The 18060-nt window shown below is 45.2% G+C and overlaps 1 protein-coding gene across 5 annotated transcripts in view; it reads right to left on the reverse strand.

Moving 5' to 3' along the window:
• Positions 1-2382: 2382 nt before the first annotated feature.
• Positions 2383-18060, reverse strand: part of ZNF830 (zinc finger protein 830) — a 129720-nt gene continuing 114042 nt past the window's right edge. For 4 of the 5 annotated variants that reach the window (XM_066579135.1, XM_066579139.1, XM_066579134.1 and 1 more), the window contains one exon: positions 2383-2912. In XM_066579135.1, coding sequence (XP_066435232.1) covers positions 2732-2912 — 181 coding nt within the window. In that variant the 3' untranslated portion in view covers positions 2383-2731. Of the gene's footprint in view, positions 2913-12458; positions 18044-18060 lie in introns of those variants that run through there. The other variant, XR_010786693.1, reaches the window with a different exon arrangement.

The following is an 18060-nucleotide window of genomic DNA, read 5'->3' on the forward strand; positions in this document are numbered from 1 at the left end:
TATCAACTACAATGTATGCGGGAGCTGCTCCCTCAGCCAGATATTGACAGCTCTAATCAAGTCCCCACGAAGGAAAGCTTTCATAGTATCCCACAAAACTCCTGACTCTGCAGATTCTGTGATATAGAAAAAGACCTGGGAGTACTAGTGGACTGTAGATTTAACTGGAGTAACCAATGCCAGTCAGCTGTTGCAAAAGCAAATAAAGTCTTGCGGTGTATTAAAAGAGGCATAGGGTGCGAGGGACAAGAACATTATTCTTCCACTATATACGGCACTTGTCAGGCCCCACATGGAATACTGTGTACAGTTCTGGACGCTTGAATTGTTACAGAAAGATGTTACAGCGCTTGAGGGGGTTCAAAGAAGGGCAACTCAATTAATACATGGAATTAGAGGACTGGAATACCCAGAGAGACTATCCAAATTAGGATTATTTACACTGGAAAAAAGACGGCTAAGGGGTGATCAAATAACTATGTATAAATACATTAGGGGAGAATACAAGGATCTGTTTATACCCAGGACTGTGATGGTAACAAGAGGGCATCCGCTACGTCTAGAAGAAAACAGGCTTCATCACCAACATAGAAGGGGGTTCTTTACTGTAAGAGCAGTGAGACTGTGGAACTGAGGAAGTGGAGATGGCAAAATCCATAGAGGAGTTTAAGAGGGGACTTGATGTCTTTCTAGAGTGGAAGGATATTACAGGAAATAGACATTAGGTGACCAGTGGGTTGTTGATCAGGGTCTTACAGTCAGATAGGAACTATCAGAGATTGATCCAGGTATAATTCTGACTGCCATTATGGAGTCGGGAAGGAATTTCTCCCCTGAATGCGCTAATTGATTTTTGCCTCATTGGGGCTTTTTGCCTTCCTCTGGATCAACAAGGGGTGGGGGGTGAAACGGGCTGAACTAGATTTACATTGTAGTCATTCAGCCTAACATACTATGTGTGAATCAGTGCTTAGAGTTTATGACAATTTCTGTTTTTGTTTGTCCACTCACTTATTTAGGATTGGCTGCAGGTTTTCAATGGAATTGAGATCTGAGGAGCTTCATGGCCATAATTTTAATCTTTTGTTCACCAAGTACCACCGCCCGTGTAACCCCCTAGATGCAGTTGTCAATGCTACTTTCCACTGCACCTCAAAAAAATGCAATGATTGAAAACGATTAGGAAAAAAAATTGAATGTACGTCAAAAAGGAGCTAATGAAAACAAAAGCCCATCCCTAAAATAGATGCTCTGTCAATGGCAAAGTAAAAAAAAAAAGTTATGGTTCTTTGAGTGCAGCAATGCAATCCAAGAATAGGTTGTTTTTTTTTAAAAAAAAAAAAGGGGGGGGGGGGTCACTAGATGGCATACACGTCTAACATTGTTACACATCTATCTAAACCTTCAGTTTCACATATAGGTAGTGATGAGCTGTGGAATTCAGTATTCTCAATCGACCAAGTGAACAATCATTGGAAAGTGACAAACTCCCCCCAAATTGCTCTTTCATCTATATTGTCAAGTTCAATTGGTATTGGAAAAAAGTGTAGCTAAGACATTGCTTGACAGCAGGTAGCAGAGCACCTGTACTTCGCAATTTCTATCATCCCCGTTGAAGATGAATGGAGCAGCATTGGGCCTGCATGACCACAGCTGCATTCAATCTCCTCCTCACTGTGCAGTGACTCCATTCTCAGGATCTGTAGGGATTTCAGTGGCGAGACCCCCCATCTATCAGACCTTTATGAATTTAGGTACAACCTCTTTAAGAACTAAACTTTTTTAAAACACGTGTCCCCTTTTCTTGTTGGCACCATTGCAGCTACCATAAAAGATTTCAGAATCCAAAAGAAAATGTGTACAAGTCTGAATCTGTGTGAAATACCAAACCAAAATATATATATATTATATATATATATATATATATATATATAAATAAAAGACAAAAGCCCTCACTGACCCACTCACCGACTGACTCACTGACTGGCTCGTCACTAATTCTCTCACTTCCCGATGTCATAGAAACATGAAATTTGGCACAAGCATAGATTATGTCGAAAATAGGAAAAGTTAATGGGTCCCAACTCGATTATTTAATTCTAAGCGCAAAAGAATTAGCGTTCAAATTGTCATTTTATATAAAGAAAGTTGCATGGTTACCTCCATGTGGTGTTTCCTGGGTAACGCAAAAAAACACACAAAATGGTGAACATATTTTTTTCCTCGGTATCTCTAAAGTAACTACGACTACATAAGATTTTCACCATAAGATGAACACCAGATAAACACCAGTACCAAATCAACTCGGGTGAAGCCGAGTATATCAGTTAGTAATTTTATAAAATGAAGAGCAACTTTACTAATATAATGACTTTATGTGCGTAAGTTTGAATGCATTTTAATAAGTGATGACTATACAAAACTGTTACAAAACATTTTAGAACTGGGAACTAAAATAATTTAACAATTATCAGAATGGCAGAACAAAAGAAAAAACATATTGACAAACACTGAATCTTTGGAAAGTACAGCAAAGCTTGAGGTTTCCTTATTCAAAGATGTATTTGAACATAGAGGAAGAAAAATGGGAAGAAAAAAAAAATCTTGAAAATACAAAACCAGAACCCACTTTCATAAGTAATAAGGGTATTTCAAACCAGAACTTTTAATGAAGGAGAGATATGTAGAATTACAATATACAAAGTATTTAGAAAAAACATGTAGTTTAGCTCTAATGGAAAACACCCTTTTCACGCCAGCTGTGAGTCAGCATAGTTGACAGAATCTCTTCATCATCACCTCCAATATCATCTTCCTCATGTTTGCTGGAATTTCTTTCTATGGTATCCATTAGCGTATTATGAAGAAAATCCTTACGGTTTCTCAGGTGTTCAATTCGACGGTAGCATTCACTAAAAGCCAGAACAAAAGGAAAGCAACTTTAATTCAATTCCATGTAATAGCAGGTTAGACTGGAGGCATGAATGTACAGGGAACTTAAAGGAGTACTCCAGGATTTTTTTACTTTGTGGATTACAAAAAAAAGTTAGATTATGCCTGTCCGCAATGTACTTGGATTGCCTATTTTACATTCTTCATCATCACCTTTGTCCCTTACATAACCCAGCTGTATGCTCCTTTTGGTTCTGTTGCCAACGTCATGTCCATCGACACACTTACGGCCCTGTCTACGTGTACCTTGAATTGATGTAATGGGAATGCAGGACTAGAATCAATCATGAGCATGTGCAATCTTACCATATCGAAACAATGCCATGCCTTACTGATGATCCTCTGACAGCTGTCATCTAACAAAGTGATGGAATGTCAGTATGAGACTCCAACCTCCAACATAACTGTTTCTAATCTAATTTAAAAATGGATCACAACCATGGTGCATACTGATTACCAGATATTTTATGTTTTCTCTCCCTAAAATATTATTTGAGCGACTGCTAGTATAGACACAAAGCCATACGTGAACTGCAGCACATGCTATATGTTTACAGACCTACCAGGGGAAAAGCCAAACTTCACCTGCCTGAAAAATAAGCTTGCGTCTCTATTGGAGGAAAAGATGTAAAGTCATCAGCAAAGAATAGCTACATTGAAACTGCTTAGGGAAGATAAGGATTTCCTTGACAGAGCAGAAGAAAGTTTTCAAAATGTTTAAGGGAAAATTCATTTTCAGTGTATCTGCAGAAGCAAAGGAATGAAAGAATGTGATCCAAATACACAGGAAGTTCAGGAGTCAGTTAGCACCGATACTGCGGTACCAGGCTCTCACGCAGGAGAACTACAAAGGGGTACATCAAGAAATGACTTTGCCCTAAAAGAACTCGCAGAATCCTCTTGGATGGAGAAGAAGGTGTTGTTGTGAAGAAGGAAAAGGAGAGTGTCCGTTGTAGGGGAAACCCTATTAAGAGGAAGAATGGCAGCTTTATGCAAACCTGACATAACCTCATGAGAGGTCATAGAATTATAGAATGTTAGAGTTGGAAGGAACCTCCAGGGTCATCGGGTCCAACCCCCTGCTCAGTGCAGGATTTACCAAATCATTTCAGACAGATATTTGTCCAGCCTCTGTTTAAACACTTCCATTGAAGGAGAACTCACCACCTCCAGTGGCAACCTGTTCCGCTCATTGGTCACCCTCACTGTCAAAGTTTTTTCTAACTACTAATTTGTGTCTCCTCCCTTTTAGTTTCATTCCATTGCTTCTAGTCTTTTCTTGTATAGATGAGAATAGGGTTGATCCCTGTGCACTGTGACAGCCTCTCAGATGTTTGTAGACAGCTATTAAAGGGGTTGTCCTGCGCCGAAACGGGTTTTTTTTTTTTTTTAAACCCCCCCCCCCCGTTCGGCGCGAGACAACCCCGATGCAGGGGTTAAAAAAACAACCCGCACAGCGCTTACCTGAATCCCGGCGGTCCGGCGTCTTCATACTCACCTGCTGAAGATCCTCTGTCTCCATGGACCGCAGGGCTTCTGTGCGGTCCATTGCCGATTCCAGCCTCCTGATTGGCTGGAATCGGCACGTGACGGGGCGGAGCTACACGGAGCCCCATTCAGAAAAGAAGAAGACCCGGACTGCGCAAGTGCGGCTAATTTGGCCATCGGAGGGCGAAAATTAGTCGGCTCCATGGGAACGAGGACGCTAGCAACGGAGCAGGTAAGTATAAAACTTTTTATAACTTCTGTATGGCTCATAATTAATGCACAATGTACATTACAAAGTGCATTAATATGGCCATACAGAAGTGTATAGACCCACTTGCTGCCGCGGGACAACCCCTTTAAGACTCCTCTTAGCTTTTTTTCCAAGCTATACATTCCTAGATCCTTTAACCGTTCCTCATAGGACATGATTTGCAGACCGCTCACCATCTTGGTAAGGCCCCCTGCACATGGGCGGAAATTCCGCTGCGGGATTTCCCCGCAGAATTTTCGCCTGTGGAAGCTGCCATCGGATTGCGTTAGAAAATGCAATCCTAGGCAGGCGGCCGCGATTTGTCCATGCGAATTCACGCACGGAGAACAAATCGCGGCATGCTCTACTTCTGTGCGGGGCTCTTTGCGAGCCCCACACAGAAATGTCACTCCCCGTCCATCGGCTCCGCTCTGCGCGTCCACCGGCTGGCCGGCAGCTGGCACATTACAGAGCAGTGAGAGGTGAGTGCCGCGTTGGTCTTTGCAGGGGCTCAGGTCGGGTTCCGCTGTGAGAATTCTCGCAGCGGGATCTGACCTCACCGTCTGCAAGCGGCCTAACTCTTCTCTGAACCTGCTCCAGTTTGTGCATGTGTGCTGGCTTCCAGGTGTACAAATCAAAGATGTGTCTGATAAGCTACCAAGACCCTTCAGTTCTACAGACCATTACCCATTTCTGCTTATACTAGTAGCCCTCACAGGATAGACATCTAGAACTAAATTTTAATGATTACTACTAAAACCAGGTCAACTAAGACACACACAGATCCCACGTGGGTCCATAATTGAACAAATATAGACACGTGGGTGATTGACATATATATGGACAACACGGAACAAATAATTTTGTGGAGCCCTGAATAGGGGAGTCACACGTATGCCTCTACTCAAAGATCTTGCAGAACCTGATTGTTGGCTGACGGAAATCCAGCTGACCACCCCAAAAGTAACTATTTTGGAAATTAGAGCTCTCAAGCATATTCATCTAGGGGTGTAGGGGGTCTTTTGTTTGTTGGTGGTAGTTAACATTGGGCTATGAAACATGAAAAATTGCAATTTTTTCAAAACATGTACATTAGCCCTAATTCTGTTATTTTCACTAAGGGCCATATCAGTACAAAAAACAAATCACAAAATTTGCTAACAAATTTCTTCTGAGCACAGAAATGTTCTATATGTGGAAATAAACTGCAGCAGAATTCAGAAAGAAAGGAGCACAGATTTTGTAGGAATACTTTTCGAATGCCATGTCACATTTGTGAAGTACCCAGTACTTTGAACTCCCCAGAAGTGACCCAATTGTTGAAATGACACTCTTTAGTGCAGGGGTGTCAAACGCCTTTTCACCAACGGCTACATCAGCCTTATGGTGGCCTTCAAAGGGCCAACAATAAGACTGTACAGTAATAGTAACCCCCATAGTGGCCCCAACAGTATTCCCTATATTAGTGGCCCTAAAGTTAACAGTGTCCCCATACCAGTTCCATTAGTACTTTTGACCCCCAAAGTAGCTCCAGCAATACTGCATCCACTATATGGTGATTCCCATAGTGAATGCAGTAGTAATAGTGATTCCCATTGTGATCCCAGTAGTAAGTGTCCCCAGTAGTAATAGTAGATAGAAGATTAAAAAAGCAGGTTGTACTAGCAGCACCAATAATATCCCACACTGGGTCAGGCCACTGAATGCAGCAGCCAGTCAAGGAGCTTCAAACCATAAACTCTATAGGAAGTCCAATAAAAGAAAGTATAGGACTGGCAGCATGCAAGTAATAGTGACCCCCACAGTGGCCACAGTAGTAATAGTGACCTCTATAGTGAGCCCAGTAGTAGTTCATCCCTATTGCCCTATTGTGGCCCCTGTAGTAATAGTGACCCCCATAGTAAGGGTCCCCTATATTGGTGATCCCAATAGTAATACTGACTTCAATTGTGGACTCCGTAGTAAGTGTCCCCATAGTGAATGTCCCAAGTAGTGTCCCCATAGTAGTGCCTCCACAGAGGCCCCAGTACTTACAGTGCCTCTAATTATTAGGGAGACAACTGCCAGAGATTTTTTTTTACCATAGGAATATTTTTCTTGCTTAGCTATATTCAGAGACATCACTTTTTTATTCTTTCATCTAAGAACCTGTGTGAAGACCTATTTTTTGAAGGAAAAATTAACGTGCGTTGCTAACATATTGGGAGGACTTAAACTCTTTTAGGCCACTGTCACACAGTCGAGAAAATCGTGCGAGACTTGTGCGTTGCAGGACGCACAAATCCCGCTCGAATATAAACCAAATTCTTTTGAATGGGATCATACACATGAGCAATTTTGTTATCTAAATCACGGAGTGGGAAAAAATCCAAGCCTATCTTTAGGCGTTCCCTTGGAATTCCTCGCATCGCCCATTGTTATCGGCGTGCAAGCTGGTTGCGATGCAAGGTTTCCCATTGAAAACAATGGACGATGCGAGGTGATCGAGGGATGGCCCAATGATAGGACAATTTTTTTCCCAAGCTGGGGCGGAGAATCGCTACTTCTCTGAAGTGATACGAGACTTTAACACAAAAACACCTCGCATCCATGATGACATTGCATGTTGCGAACATGATATCAGGTCGAGTTTCACGGCCCGATATCGCACTTGCCATGTGAAATTAGCCTTAATGTCATTTTCTTTAATTGGAAAGCATAGTGATTAGAGATGAGCGAGCGTACTCGGTAAGGACAGATACTCGAGCGAGTATCGTCCTTACCGAGTACTTGCCTGCTCGCCTGCAAAGATTCGGGAGCCGGTGTGGGTGAGCGCTGTGTTGCGGGAGTGAGCAGGAGGGAGAGAGATCTCCCTCCCGTTCTCCCCAGCCGACACCCGATCTTTGCGGGCGAGCAGGCAGGTACTCGGTAAGGACGATATATATAATGTCTAGTTATTGCAAGTGGCTTTGCAAATTCCTAAGCATGTTAGCCCTGGGCAGTATTTAAGGATACCCCTTAAGGATCAAGCACGTTAAATAAACAGCTCTGATGTACATTTGGAAGTCCTTTATCCAGATGACAATAAAGTTAGCCAAGGACATGCGGATGTTAATTACCCCCCTGCCAGCGAGGCTTGACACCTCTGATAGTTCTCACAGACATCCTGGCTCTGAAATTTGTATTAGGGAAAAATCTCTTAATAAGGATTATTGCTCTAGTAAAGGTTCTAGCCCGATATTAATTATATTATCGGAATCAGGTGTGCCAGCTGAATAGAAAGTATCTAAATTCATTGAGATGCGAGCCCTAGAACACCCCTAAATGCTGTATCCGAGTACCTGGTTATAATTTTCGTGTTACGTTTGATATCACTGAATAGATAAAATCATGACCGGAAATATGCCAGGAATATATTCCCGATAGAAGGATCTCCTGCGAACATATGACCAAAATGGGGAATTAAGGTTTTTCCCAGGTGTGTACGCATTTACCTCTCTGAATGATCTCAGAGAGGGCAGGGGCAGTGTGTTCTAGGGAAACTTTAAAAACGGGAGTCAGAGAGACCTAGTATTAGACTTTCAGAGTTGCGCTACAGCATATACACTTTCCCATCTGTTTCCAGTGACTCTGCACAACCGAAACCTTGGCCCAAACATCCCAAATCTGGTATCGTTCTTTTATTTCCACCTTGCTTTATTTTAAGTACTGCCTGTTGTCTATGCCTGTAAAACTTATCTCCACTGTAACACCCTTTTCTGTACATTTTTGTATACTTATAACTATTTAGCACTGCTAGTTTTTTTAAGAATAAATCTGCAATTTATTAGTCGAACTTTGTCAGTTTTAAAACGAAACATAACTCCAAAGATTGTGTAAATAATTCTTAGTCCGGGTTCCAGCTGACCTGGAAGACAAAAGCTGGTGGTCGTAGTGAGAGTGTGTGGGTATTGTAGAGTGCTGGAGGCGTTGGACCAGATTATGGGGCGATTTTAGCTTTCGTTCTGCATGCGTGCAGGAGCTTGGAAAAGCTGGGTACAAATCAACTCATATTCTAACGACTCCGTGCTTGCAATCCCGCTCGAGTGATCAATGGAGGCTCTGCTTTGACAAGTGGTCATAGCGGCGAGAGCGCTTGGATTAGTCGATCCATGACAAACCTGTGATAAAGGCGGGGTCAGTCGGGTCCCCCCCTCTCTTTCCGTGACAAAAGCGATCTGTGCCCTTTGATTGTTCAGCTCTTTTCGTTTGCGCTTAGTGTGAGCTCCATAGCGCCTCAAAAGCGAAACAAAAACATAATAGTCATAAACCCCTGAAATGTCCCTTTTTCAATTACTTCTGATCTCTTCCTTGTCTAGAAGACAGCTAAAAGGGACACGGTTTATTGGTCCTTGTCTCTTATCGCAGACAAGGCAATTGGGAATGGTTCCTTCTGCAGTCACTTGCCTGGTTTGTTGCCTTTCTTACAGTCAAACATACATTTGTGAGAAAACTGCCTGATATACCAGGACACATATAGACAAATTCTTTATTTCTCAAACTTTGAGAAATAGAATTGAGGAACTGCAGATAGAATTAAAGTAAATGTGTCTGACTGCACCTGATAACCACAATAAGTCTTTTTGTAGACCTATTTGAGTAGCATGGTGGCTTAGCGGTAGCACGGTTACCTACGTTCAGTTCAGACAAAGGGCAACATATGTTTGGAGTTTATACGTTTATGTGGGTTTCTTGCCACAGTCCAAAAAGATATCAATAGGTGAACATAACAAGGAGGACATTACGCAGTAATACAGAGCAGTATAGACGTGAATCCAGCACTGGTGTGCGATAAAACACTTACTAGATGTTTCAGCAGCATTTATATGTAGCAATGATTAAACAAGCAAACAATGTCACAACTTGGTAGTTCGCTCGGACAGACAGTTTAACCACAAAGATAAATCATTTAATTTTTTTTTTTTAACAGGAGCGTTTAGTCGCTGTACCAGAGAACAACTGAACGATCACTGTTTAAACTGAATGATTCCGAACACGTCAACGAGGATTTTTATGCTTGCATGAAATGAACAAATTATCACGCATTGTTCCAATTGTTGGCCATGTTTACACTAAACAATTATTGTTCAAATTCAAACTATCCAGCAATAATTTAAAAATAATCGTTCCGTGTAAAAGCACCTATATGACTTACTGCTCCCCCCTCAACTCTGCTGTTGATTCTTCCTCCTCCCTTTACTCCACATAGACTTCTATAGCATAGTATAAACTGATCCTGCAGTTTTCTGAGTGGATGACCAGTGCCAGAGGCAAGAGAATCTGGGATCTCAGCAGAGAAAGAACAATTTTTCTCTAATAAGGCCGTCACAGATATAGAATTTAAAAATTGAAATTTTATTAGGAATTATTTTAAAAATCAAGGCCAAAGAAAAACAATTACATAAAACGTATAGTGACAGGACAGACAAACAACTAAAAAGAGGGATCTTGGGATGGGTGAGGGAGGGAATTATGTGTCACCAACTCCCGTCTAACCATCACCAGGATCCTCAAGAGTCACTTGTGATTTAGTTGATGGGGCAGATCCCCCTATCAAGGTAAGTATTTAGCACTTGAGGTGTTGTATGATTCGTATGTTCTCCAAATGGAGACTGTTTTTTAATAAAGGTATATATGTTATACGAATCAAGCAAACCACTTTTCTTTTGGGACTCTTGTAGTTTTAATGTTTGAATCAATGTCGTTTAGTGCATTTGTTTTCACTGTTTTATACACTTTCTGTTTAGATTGCTCTTCAAACCAGTATGGTATTGAGTTTACAGTGTTTAAAGCTTTTCCGTTTGTATTGCTCTTGCTCGACGCGTTTCCCTATCGGGGTACTGGATAGTTCATCAGGAGCCCCTAAATAAGTAGGAAAAGATTTGTTTCAGAAAGTGTATAAAACAGTGAAAACAAATGCCATTGTGGCAGTTACTAGTAGTTCCTAGGCTGACTTGGGATATTGTTCCCCGTACGTTATCTTCTTGTTGGGCGAATAGATATTTAATCTTACAGCTACTAACCTAGGAGCTACCAGTCCTGGAGGACATATGACAGTCCTATGCTAACCTGGGTTCCACTTTGGACAGACTAACTCTGGCAGCTTTGATACACACCATATGCATCATTTTAATGAATGCACATGATGCACAGCTTTTCTATTCTACACCAGAGCCGCATGAATGTGGCAGACCTTATGTGAGCCAGAAATATCCAGTTTCAATCGATTTTCTGGATTCTGAATGACTAGAGCACGTTTGGGACCCATACGATTGGCAGGGTCCAAGTTTATTATATAAACTAGGCAACTCTGAGGAATCTTCTATTATTGAATAGTGACAGGCGTATTTCAGCCACCTATCTAGTGATCATCTTTGATATATATTCTGAAACAAATCTTTTCCTACTTATTTAGGGGCTTATCGATGCCCGGCTCCTGATGAACTATCGAGTACCCCGATAGGGAAACGCGTCGAGCAAGAGCAATATAGACGGAAAAGCTTTAAACACTGTAAACTCAGTACCATACTGGATTGAAGAGAAATCTAAACAGAAAGTGTATAAAACAGTGAAAACAAATGCCCTAAACGACATTGATTCAAACATTAAAAACTACAAGAGTCCCAAAAGAAAAGTGGTTTGCTTGATTCGTATAACATATATACCTTTATTAAAAAACAGTCTCCATTTGGAGAACATACGAATCATACAACACCTCAAGTGCTAAATACTTACCTTGATAGGGGGATCTGCCCCATCAACTAAATCACAAGTGACTCTTGAGGATCCTGGTGATGGTTAGACGGGAGTTGGTGACACATAATTCCCTCCCTCACCCATCCCAAGATCCCTCTTTTTAGTTGTTTGTCTGTCCTGTCACTATACATTTTATGTAAATTGTTTTTCTTTGGTTGGCCTTGATTTTTAAAATAATTTCTAATAAAATTTCAATTTTTAAATTCTATATCTGTGACAGCCTTAGCTTCGATTCTCTAATGAGGTAAAACTACGTTTTTTTTACATTTTCGTTTATACTATCAATTTATGCACATTTTGTTGAAACTACATATTTTCTTCTATTATTCAGATAGTAGGGATTGTACAGCTAGAACATCGTGATCACTAGATCCTGTTCCTCCCAGCTATATGACTGCGGTGCGCCTGCTTGAAGCGCATGTTTCACTACTACTTCATTTAAAACTGTGGCTCTGACACAGACCAGTAAACCAAAATTTATCACGTACATCTACTGGACAAATGGGGTTTTGGTTTAGAATACCTCTAACCACTTTAGGACTAGAGATTTTTTATTTTTTTCAAGATCATTAACTTTCAAATTTATGATATTGTCATCCACAGAAGGGCTTGTTTTTTGTAAGGAAAAGCATAAAAATTAAGTGGGCAAAAAATGTCGTGGCATCATATTAGTGGCTTTAGCTTTTACAGTTTTGTCAGTGCAGCAAGAATCACATATGAACTTTGTTCTACTGGTCAGTACAACTATGGCGATAGCAAATGTATCTATTTTTTTCAATGTATTTTTAAAAAGTAAATTTTTTTCTTAAATTTCCATCTCCATAATCTGAGACCTAGTACTTTATTCTTTGTATTGACAGGGCTATGTGAGACCTTGTTTTTTTGTGGGAGCAGCTGTAGTTTTTATTACCATTTTGTGAAATATACATCTTTAGGATCACTTTTTATTCAAATTTCTTGAGAGCCAAGATAGATAAGAGGATTTTTTACTCACCGTAAAATATCTTTCTCGTCTCGTCATTGGGGGACACAGCAAAGACTGTGGGATATAGCTTCGGCCACTAGGAGGCGACACTAAGCACAAAAAAAGTTAGCTCCGCCCTCTGGCTATATCCCTCCTGCTGACACCAGGCTAATTAGTTTGTCATGCCATCAGCTGGAGTAGCCATGCGGGAACAGAGAGACAACAATAGTTAGTCATATGACACATCAACAAAATTTAACTGTAATGAAAAACACATGACCATGTGCAACTTACAGAATCCGGAGTCCGACCAGGACCACCAACTGTGTCATATAAAGAAAGAGGGGTGGGTGCTGTGTCCCCCAATAATGAGATGAGAAAGAGATTTTACGGTGAGTAAAAAATCCTCTTTTCTCGCTCGTGTCATTGGGGTACACAGCAAAGACCGTGGGACATCCCACAGCTGTCCCTGAGGGTGGGTACAAATAAATCATAAACGCATGCGGTCAGTTTACAGCCATCTGTAAAACTTTTCGACCCAGCGAAACCGTCGGCTGAAGCAAAGGTATGCATCTGATAAAACTTAGAAAAGGCGTGCAGGGATACCCAAGCAGCCGCCTTACACACTTGTGACACTGAGGCACCGTGATTTACTGCCCATGAAGCCCCCACTGCCCTGGCGGAGTGTGCCGTCACCGGAAACAGCGGTGTCTCATCCCTAACCTGGTAGGCCTCCACTACTGCCGAACGAATCCAGCGAGCAATTGTCACCTTTGATGCTGCAAGATCACATCTCGGACCATCCGGTATCACAAACAGGGAACCCGAGCGCCGGAAGGACGCAGTCTGGTCCAAATATGTCCTCAGGGTGCGGACTAGGTCTAAGATATGCAGAGCCCGTCCCCTAGGGTGAACAGTCTCTGGACACCATGATGGTAGTACAAGGTCTTCATTAATGTGGAAGGTCGACACCACCTTTGGGAGAAAAGACCGCACCGGTCGCAGCACCACCATAGCCTGGTGAAAAACCGTAAAGTGTGGTTTTGCCGACAGCGCCGCAATCTCCGGCACCCTGCGAAGGGAGGTAACCGCCACCAGGAAGGCGACCTCCCAGGACATCAGCTGCCACGGTATCTCCGCTAATGGTTCAAATGGATGGGCCTGTATTGCATCCAGAACCAGTTTTAGGTCCCAGGGTGGCACAGGAGACCGAAAAGCGGGTGCCGTATGAGCAACTCCTTGTAAAAAGGTGCGCGCCGCCGACCTTAAAGCCAACGGTCGCTGAAACAAAATTGACAAAGCCGAAACTTGTCCCTTAAGGGAGCTGAGGCTCAGGCCCAAGTCCAACCCGTCTTGGAGAAAAGACAAGAGGCGGGCCAACGAGAAATGCATCAGGTGCGCCTCCTCCTGCTCGCACCAGTGAAGGAATGTTTTCCACACCCGGTGATATACTCTTAATGACGACGGCTTTCTAGCCCTAATCATTGTTTAAATAACTGGGTCTGAGAAATCCGTGCTCTCAGTACCGTGGCCTCAACCGCCACACCGTCCAATGCAGCGTAGCGAAATTCTTGTGGTACAGGGGACCCTGAGAGAGAAGATCTTTTTGCAGGGGTAACCACGACTGCTACAAGGGCTATGAGATCCGCGTACCACGTTCTTCGCGGCCAATCTGGGACTATGAGAGTCACAGGTAGCCCCTCCTTCCTGATTCTCCTGAGCAGCCGGGAAATGAGAGGAGCAGGTGGAAAGACCTAGGGGTAATGACAACCCGTCCGTGGAGCTATTAGCGCATCTGCTGCTAGTGCTCTGGGGTCCCTTGACCTGGCCAGATAGGCTGGAAGCTTCTGTTTGAAGCGAGATGCCATCCGATGTACGTCTGGCCAACCCTATCTTAGGCACGTCTCCTGGAAAAACTCGGGATGTTTCTCGGACCATGCCAGAATTCCCTCTACTTCCTTCTTGACTCCTCTGCTGCGGGTCCTGCACTGATGGTTTATGCAAGCCACCGCGGTCGCATTGTCTGGATGGATTCGCACTGGCATTCCCTCCAGCCGATGCGCAAAGAACTGCAAGGCCTGGAATACTGCTTGCAGCTCCAGTACATTTATATGGAGACTGGATTCCTGCCTGGACCAGGTTCCTTGTGCCACCGGATCCCCCAGCGTGCACCCCCAGACTGTCATGCTGGCGCCTGTGGCCAGCACCTGCCACTGCAGGGGCAGGAACGACCTGCCCTGCTGAATCCGTGGCGAGTCCAACCACCACTGGAGTGACTGCTGAACCCCTGGCGGAATCCTTATCTTCCGATCGAGGGATCATGCCAACCCGTCCACCATGACAGTATCGTCCACTGCAAGGGGCGAGAGTGAAACTGGGCAAATGAAACCGCCTCGAAAAACGAGACCATTAGGCCCAAGACCTTCATTGGTCACCGTGATAGAAGGGACAGTACCTTCTTCTGCAGCAGCTGGCGTTTTGCCTACGGGTGAGCCACTCGACCCATAACCGTGTCAAAGCACATCCCCAGGTACACCAAGGTCATCTCTTGTGCTGGCACAAGAGATGACCTCTTATAATTGATCAGCCAGCCGAACCTGGAAAGAGTGTCCAAGGCAATCTGCAGGCTCTCCAGGTTGTCCCGCTGGGTCGGGACTTTACCAGGATGTCGTTCAGATACGGCATGGCAACGGCCCCCCTGGAATGCAAGAAAGCCATTACTGCCGCTAAGATTCTTGTAAACACCCTGGGAGCTATTGCCAGCCCGAAAGGCAACGCCGCGAACTGGAAATGCTCCCCCTGTACCCGAATCGGAGAAAGCGCTGGTGCGCCTGACGAATGGGGATATGTAAATATGCATCCTGGATACCTATCGAGGAAAGGAACTCCCCTACCTCCAAGGATGCGATGACCGCTCGTACAGACTCCATGCGGAAATGACGAACCGCCACCAACTTGTTCAACTTCTTTAGATCCACAACCGGACTGACAGAACCATCCTTTTGGACCACCAAAGGATTAGAGTAGAACCCCGTGAAGTGTTGCTCGGGGAGAGCTTGCACCACCACCCCCTGCAAATAGAGAGTGTGGACCACCTTGAGGAAAGCCGCTGCTTTCCCTGGGTCCCCCAGGGTTCTGGACCGAAAAAAGGCGGACGTGTGGTTGCGCCAGGAATTCTATCGCATAGCCCCTGGACACGACCTTCTGCACCCAGGTATCTGAGACATGAGACGACCAGACCTGGCTGAACTGGAGAAGCCAACCCCCCACCCTATCTGAAACAGGTGGGGGCAGTCCCTCAAAGCAGAGGGCTTTCTGAACTCTTTGTAGGCTGAGGCACGGGCCAAGAGGACCTTGGTTTAAAGGGAGGCCTCTTCCTTTATTCCCGCTCCTGCGGATCTTTCCTCTCCATCCTGCGAGGACTCGTCCGGCGATAGGAGCGAACGTCTCTGCTGCGGGGATGACCGCTTTGGACGATTCTGTGGCAAAAAGCAAAGCTCTTTTCACCCATAGAAGTCAACAGGACCTGGGATTCCCAGGCGGACACCCATACTGGTACTTGCCAGGCCTCAAGCTGGCTGGCGGCCACAATCTGACGAGAGCAGGAACATTCAGCTTAGACTGCCCGTTGACCCTCTGAGATGAGCTCGTCTAGCTCGGTGTCAAAAAGGCGAGATCCTACAAAGGGCATACTGATTAACGACCCCTTTGAAGAAGCATTTGCATCCCATGATTTTAACCATAGGCTGCGGCAAGTCGCCACTGATCGGAGGAGGCCCGAGCCACCTGTTTGGCTGCATCTGCTGTGCCCGGCAAATTCCCGGGTGAAGCCCCTTCAAGGACTCCCCCTCGTAACCGTTTTGCCCAGTCAGTAATAGTCTTACTGACCCAGGAACAGGCAAACACAGGCTTAAGAGACGACCCTGCCGCCTCGAAAACGTTCTTCGCCAACGCCTCGATCTTTCGATCCTTGGAATCCCTGAGAGAGGAGGACTGCACTGTCACTTGTTTCGCCGCGGAACAGTCTATGAAAAGGCTCAGTCTGTCCACATGCGAACTCTAGGTTGCAGCGTGAGCAGGCAAAGTGCGTTGCTCTTGCTGTCCCTGGTCCAGCCTCCAGAACTCTGGGGTCGGACATGGTGCTGGGATTTCGACCGGCAAAAAAGCTGCAAACTATCCTCTGCTATGCCAATCGCCGGCAGGAGGAATGAGCAGCAAGAGGGGGGAGCTAGCTGCCAGGCAGAGCTTACCCTGGGTCCTTGCCGAGGTCCGAAGAGGTCCGGGGAGCCACTGGGTTGAGAGTCTGCAGACGCTGAAGAGGCCTCCTGGAGCTTGACTTGTACTGCACACAAGCCTGAGCAGACACAGCAGCAAGGAGTGGAGGAGAAGGGCGGTTTTAATATTTGGCGTGCTGTCTCCCGATAGGCTGCTTCACTACATCATCCCTCCTCCCAATCCTGAGGGAGGAAGGGAGGGAGGGACGACGTGCATCACAGATGAGGCCACGCCCCCGATGACACGCCCCATGCAGCACCAGGGGCGTGGCCGCAAGTTGGAGCCACGCCCCTTCCGGGCCGATGCTCGGAGCTGCACGGAGGCCACCTAATTGTGCCCTATATGCTGCAAGAGTGCCCCCTGCCAGGAGCCCAAGACCCGGGAGTGAGCCCTACCCGGCACCATGTCTCTGCGCTGTGCTGCTGAGGTGCCACGCCGGGACACCACAGTGTGTAGCCACGCCCACTCTGCAGTGCTCGTGCCCTGGATACCGACACCAGAACACCACCAGGTAAGCCATCAACCAGAAACAGCCCCCCCACGGCGATGCCCGCAAACTCAAAGGGAGCAGAGGGAGAGATTAACCCCCCAGCAGCTGCACTATAATATGGGCACGCCAGCGCTTACACCTACGCCATGCTGCCCGAAACAAAAAATACACAGCGCGACATACGGGGAGAGGCAAGGGAGGGGAGAAGGGAAAATCTCCCGTGCATACTCACCTCTTGCGTCCTCGCTGGTGGAAATAGCGGCTCCCCAGTTCCAGCAGCCTACCCCTATAACATCGCCTGCCCAACGGGTAGGGGATGTGGACCTTTGCACCAAACGGAGGGCTCTCGCTGGCAGGCCACATGCAGATATATATGATCCGGATGTGCCACCTTTTCTTCTGAGGCGGGTCGGGCAAGAAGTAACCTCGCCAAACCCGGGTTGTTCGCCCTCCTCTATCCATTCGGGTTTGATGGGGAGAGACCTGCCTCCCCGTCTAACCCAGGCCCTTACTTGAGCCCTGACGGGCACGACCGTCCTCCAGCGAGACACTAAGCTAAAAACTAATTAGCCTGGTGTCGACAGGAGGGATATATCCAGAGGGCAGAGCTAACTTTTTTGTGCTTAGTGTCGCCTCCTAGTAGCAGAAGCTATATCCCACGGTCTTTGCTGTGTACCCCAATGACACGAGTGAGAAAGATCTATTTGCCCCTCCGAGTTGGTAGGACCTTCAGGGTCATCGGGTCCAACCACCTGCACAATACAGGATTCACTAAATCATCCCAGACAGATGTCTGTCCAGCCTCCAAAGACTTCTATTGAAGGAGAACGCATCACTTACTTTGACAACCTGTACCACTCATTGATC

Source organism: Eleutherodactylus coqui, chromosome 9, assembly GCF_035609145.1.
Source record: "Eleutherodactylus coqui strain aEleCoq1 chromosome 9, aEleCoq1.hap1, whole genome shotgun sequence".
NCBI classification, from domain to species: Eukaryota; Metazoa; Chordata; class Amphibia; order Anura; family Eleutherodactylidae; genus Eleutherodactylus; species Eleutherodactylus coqui.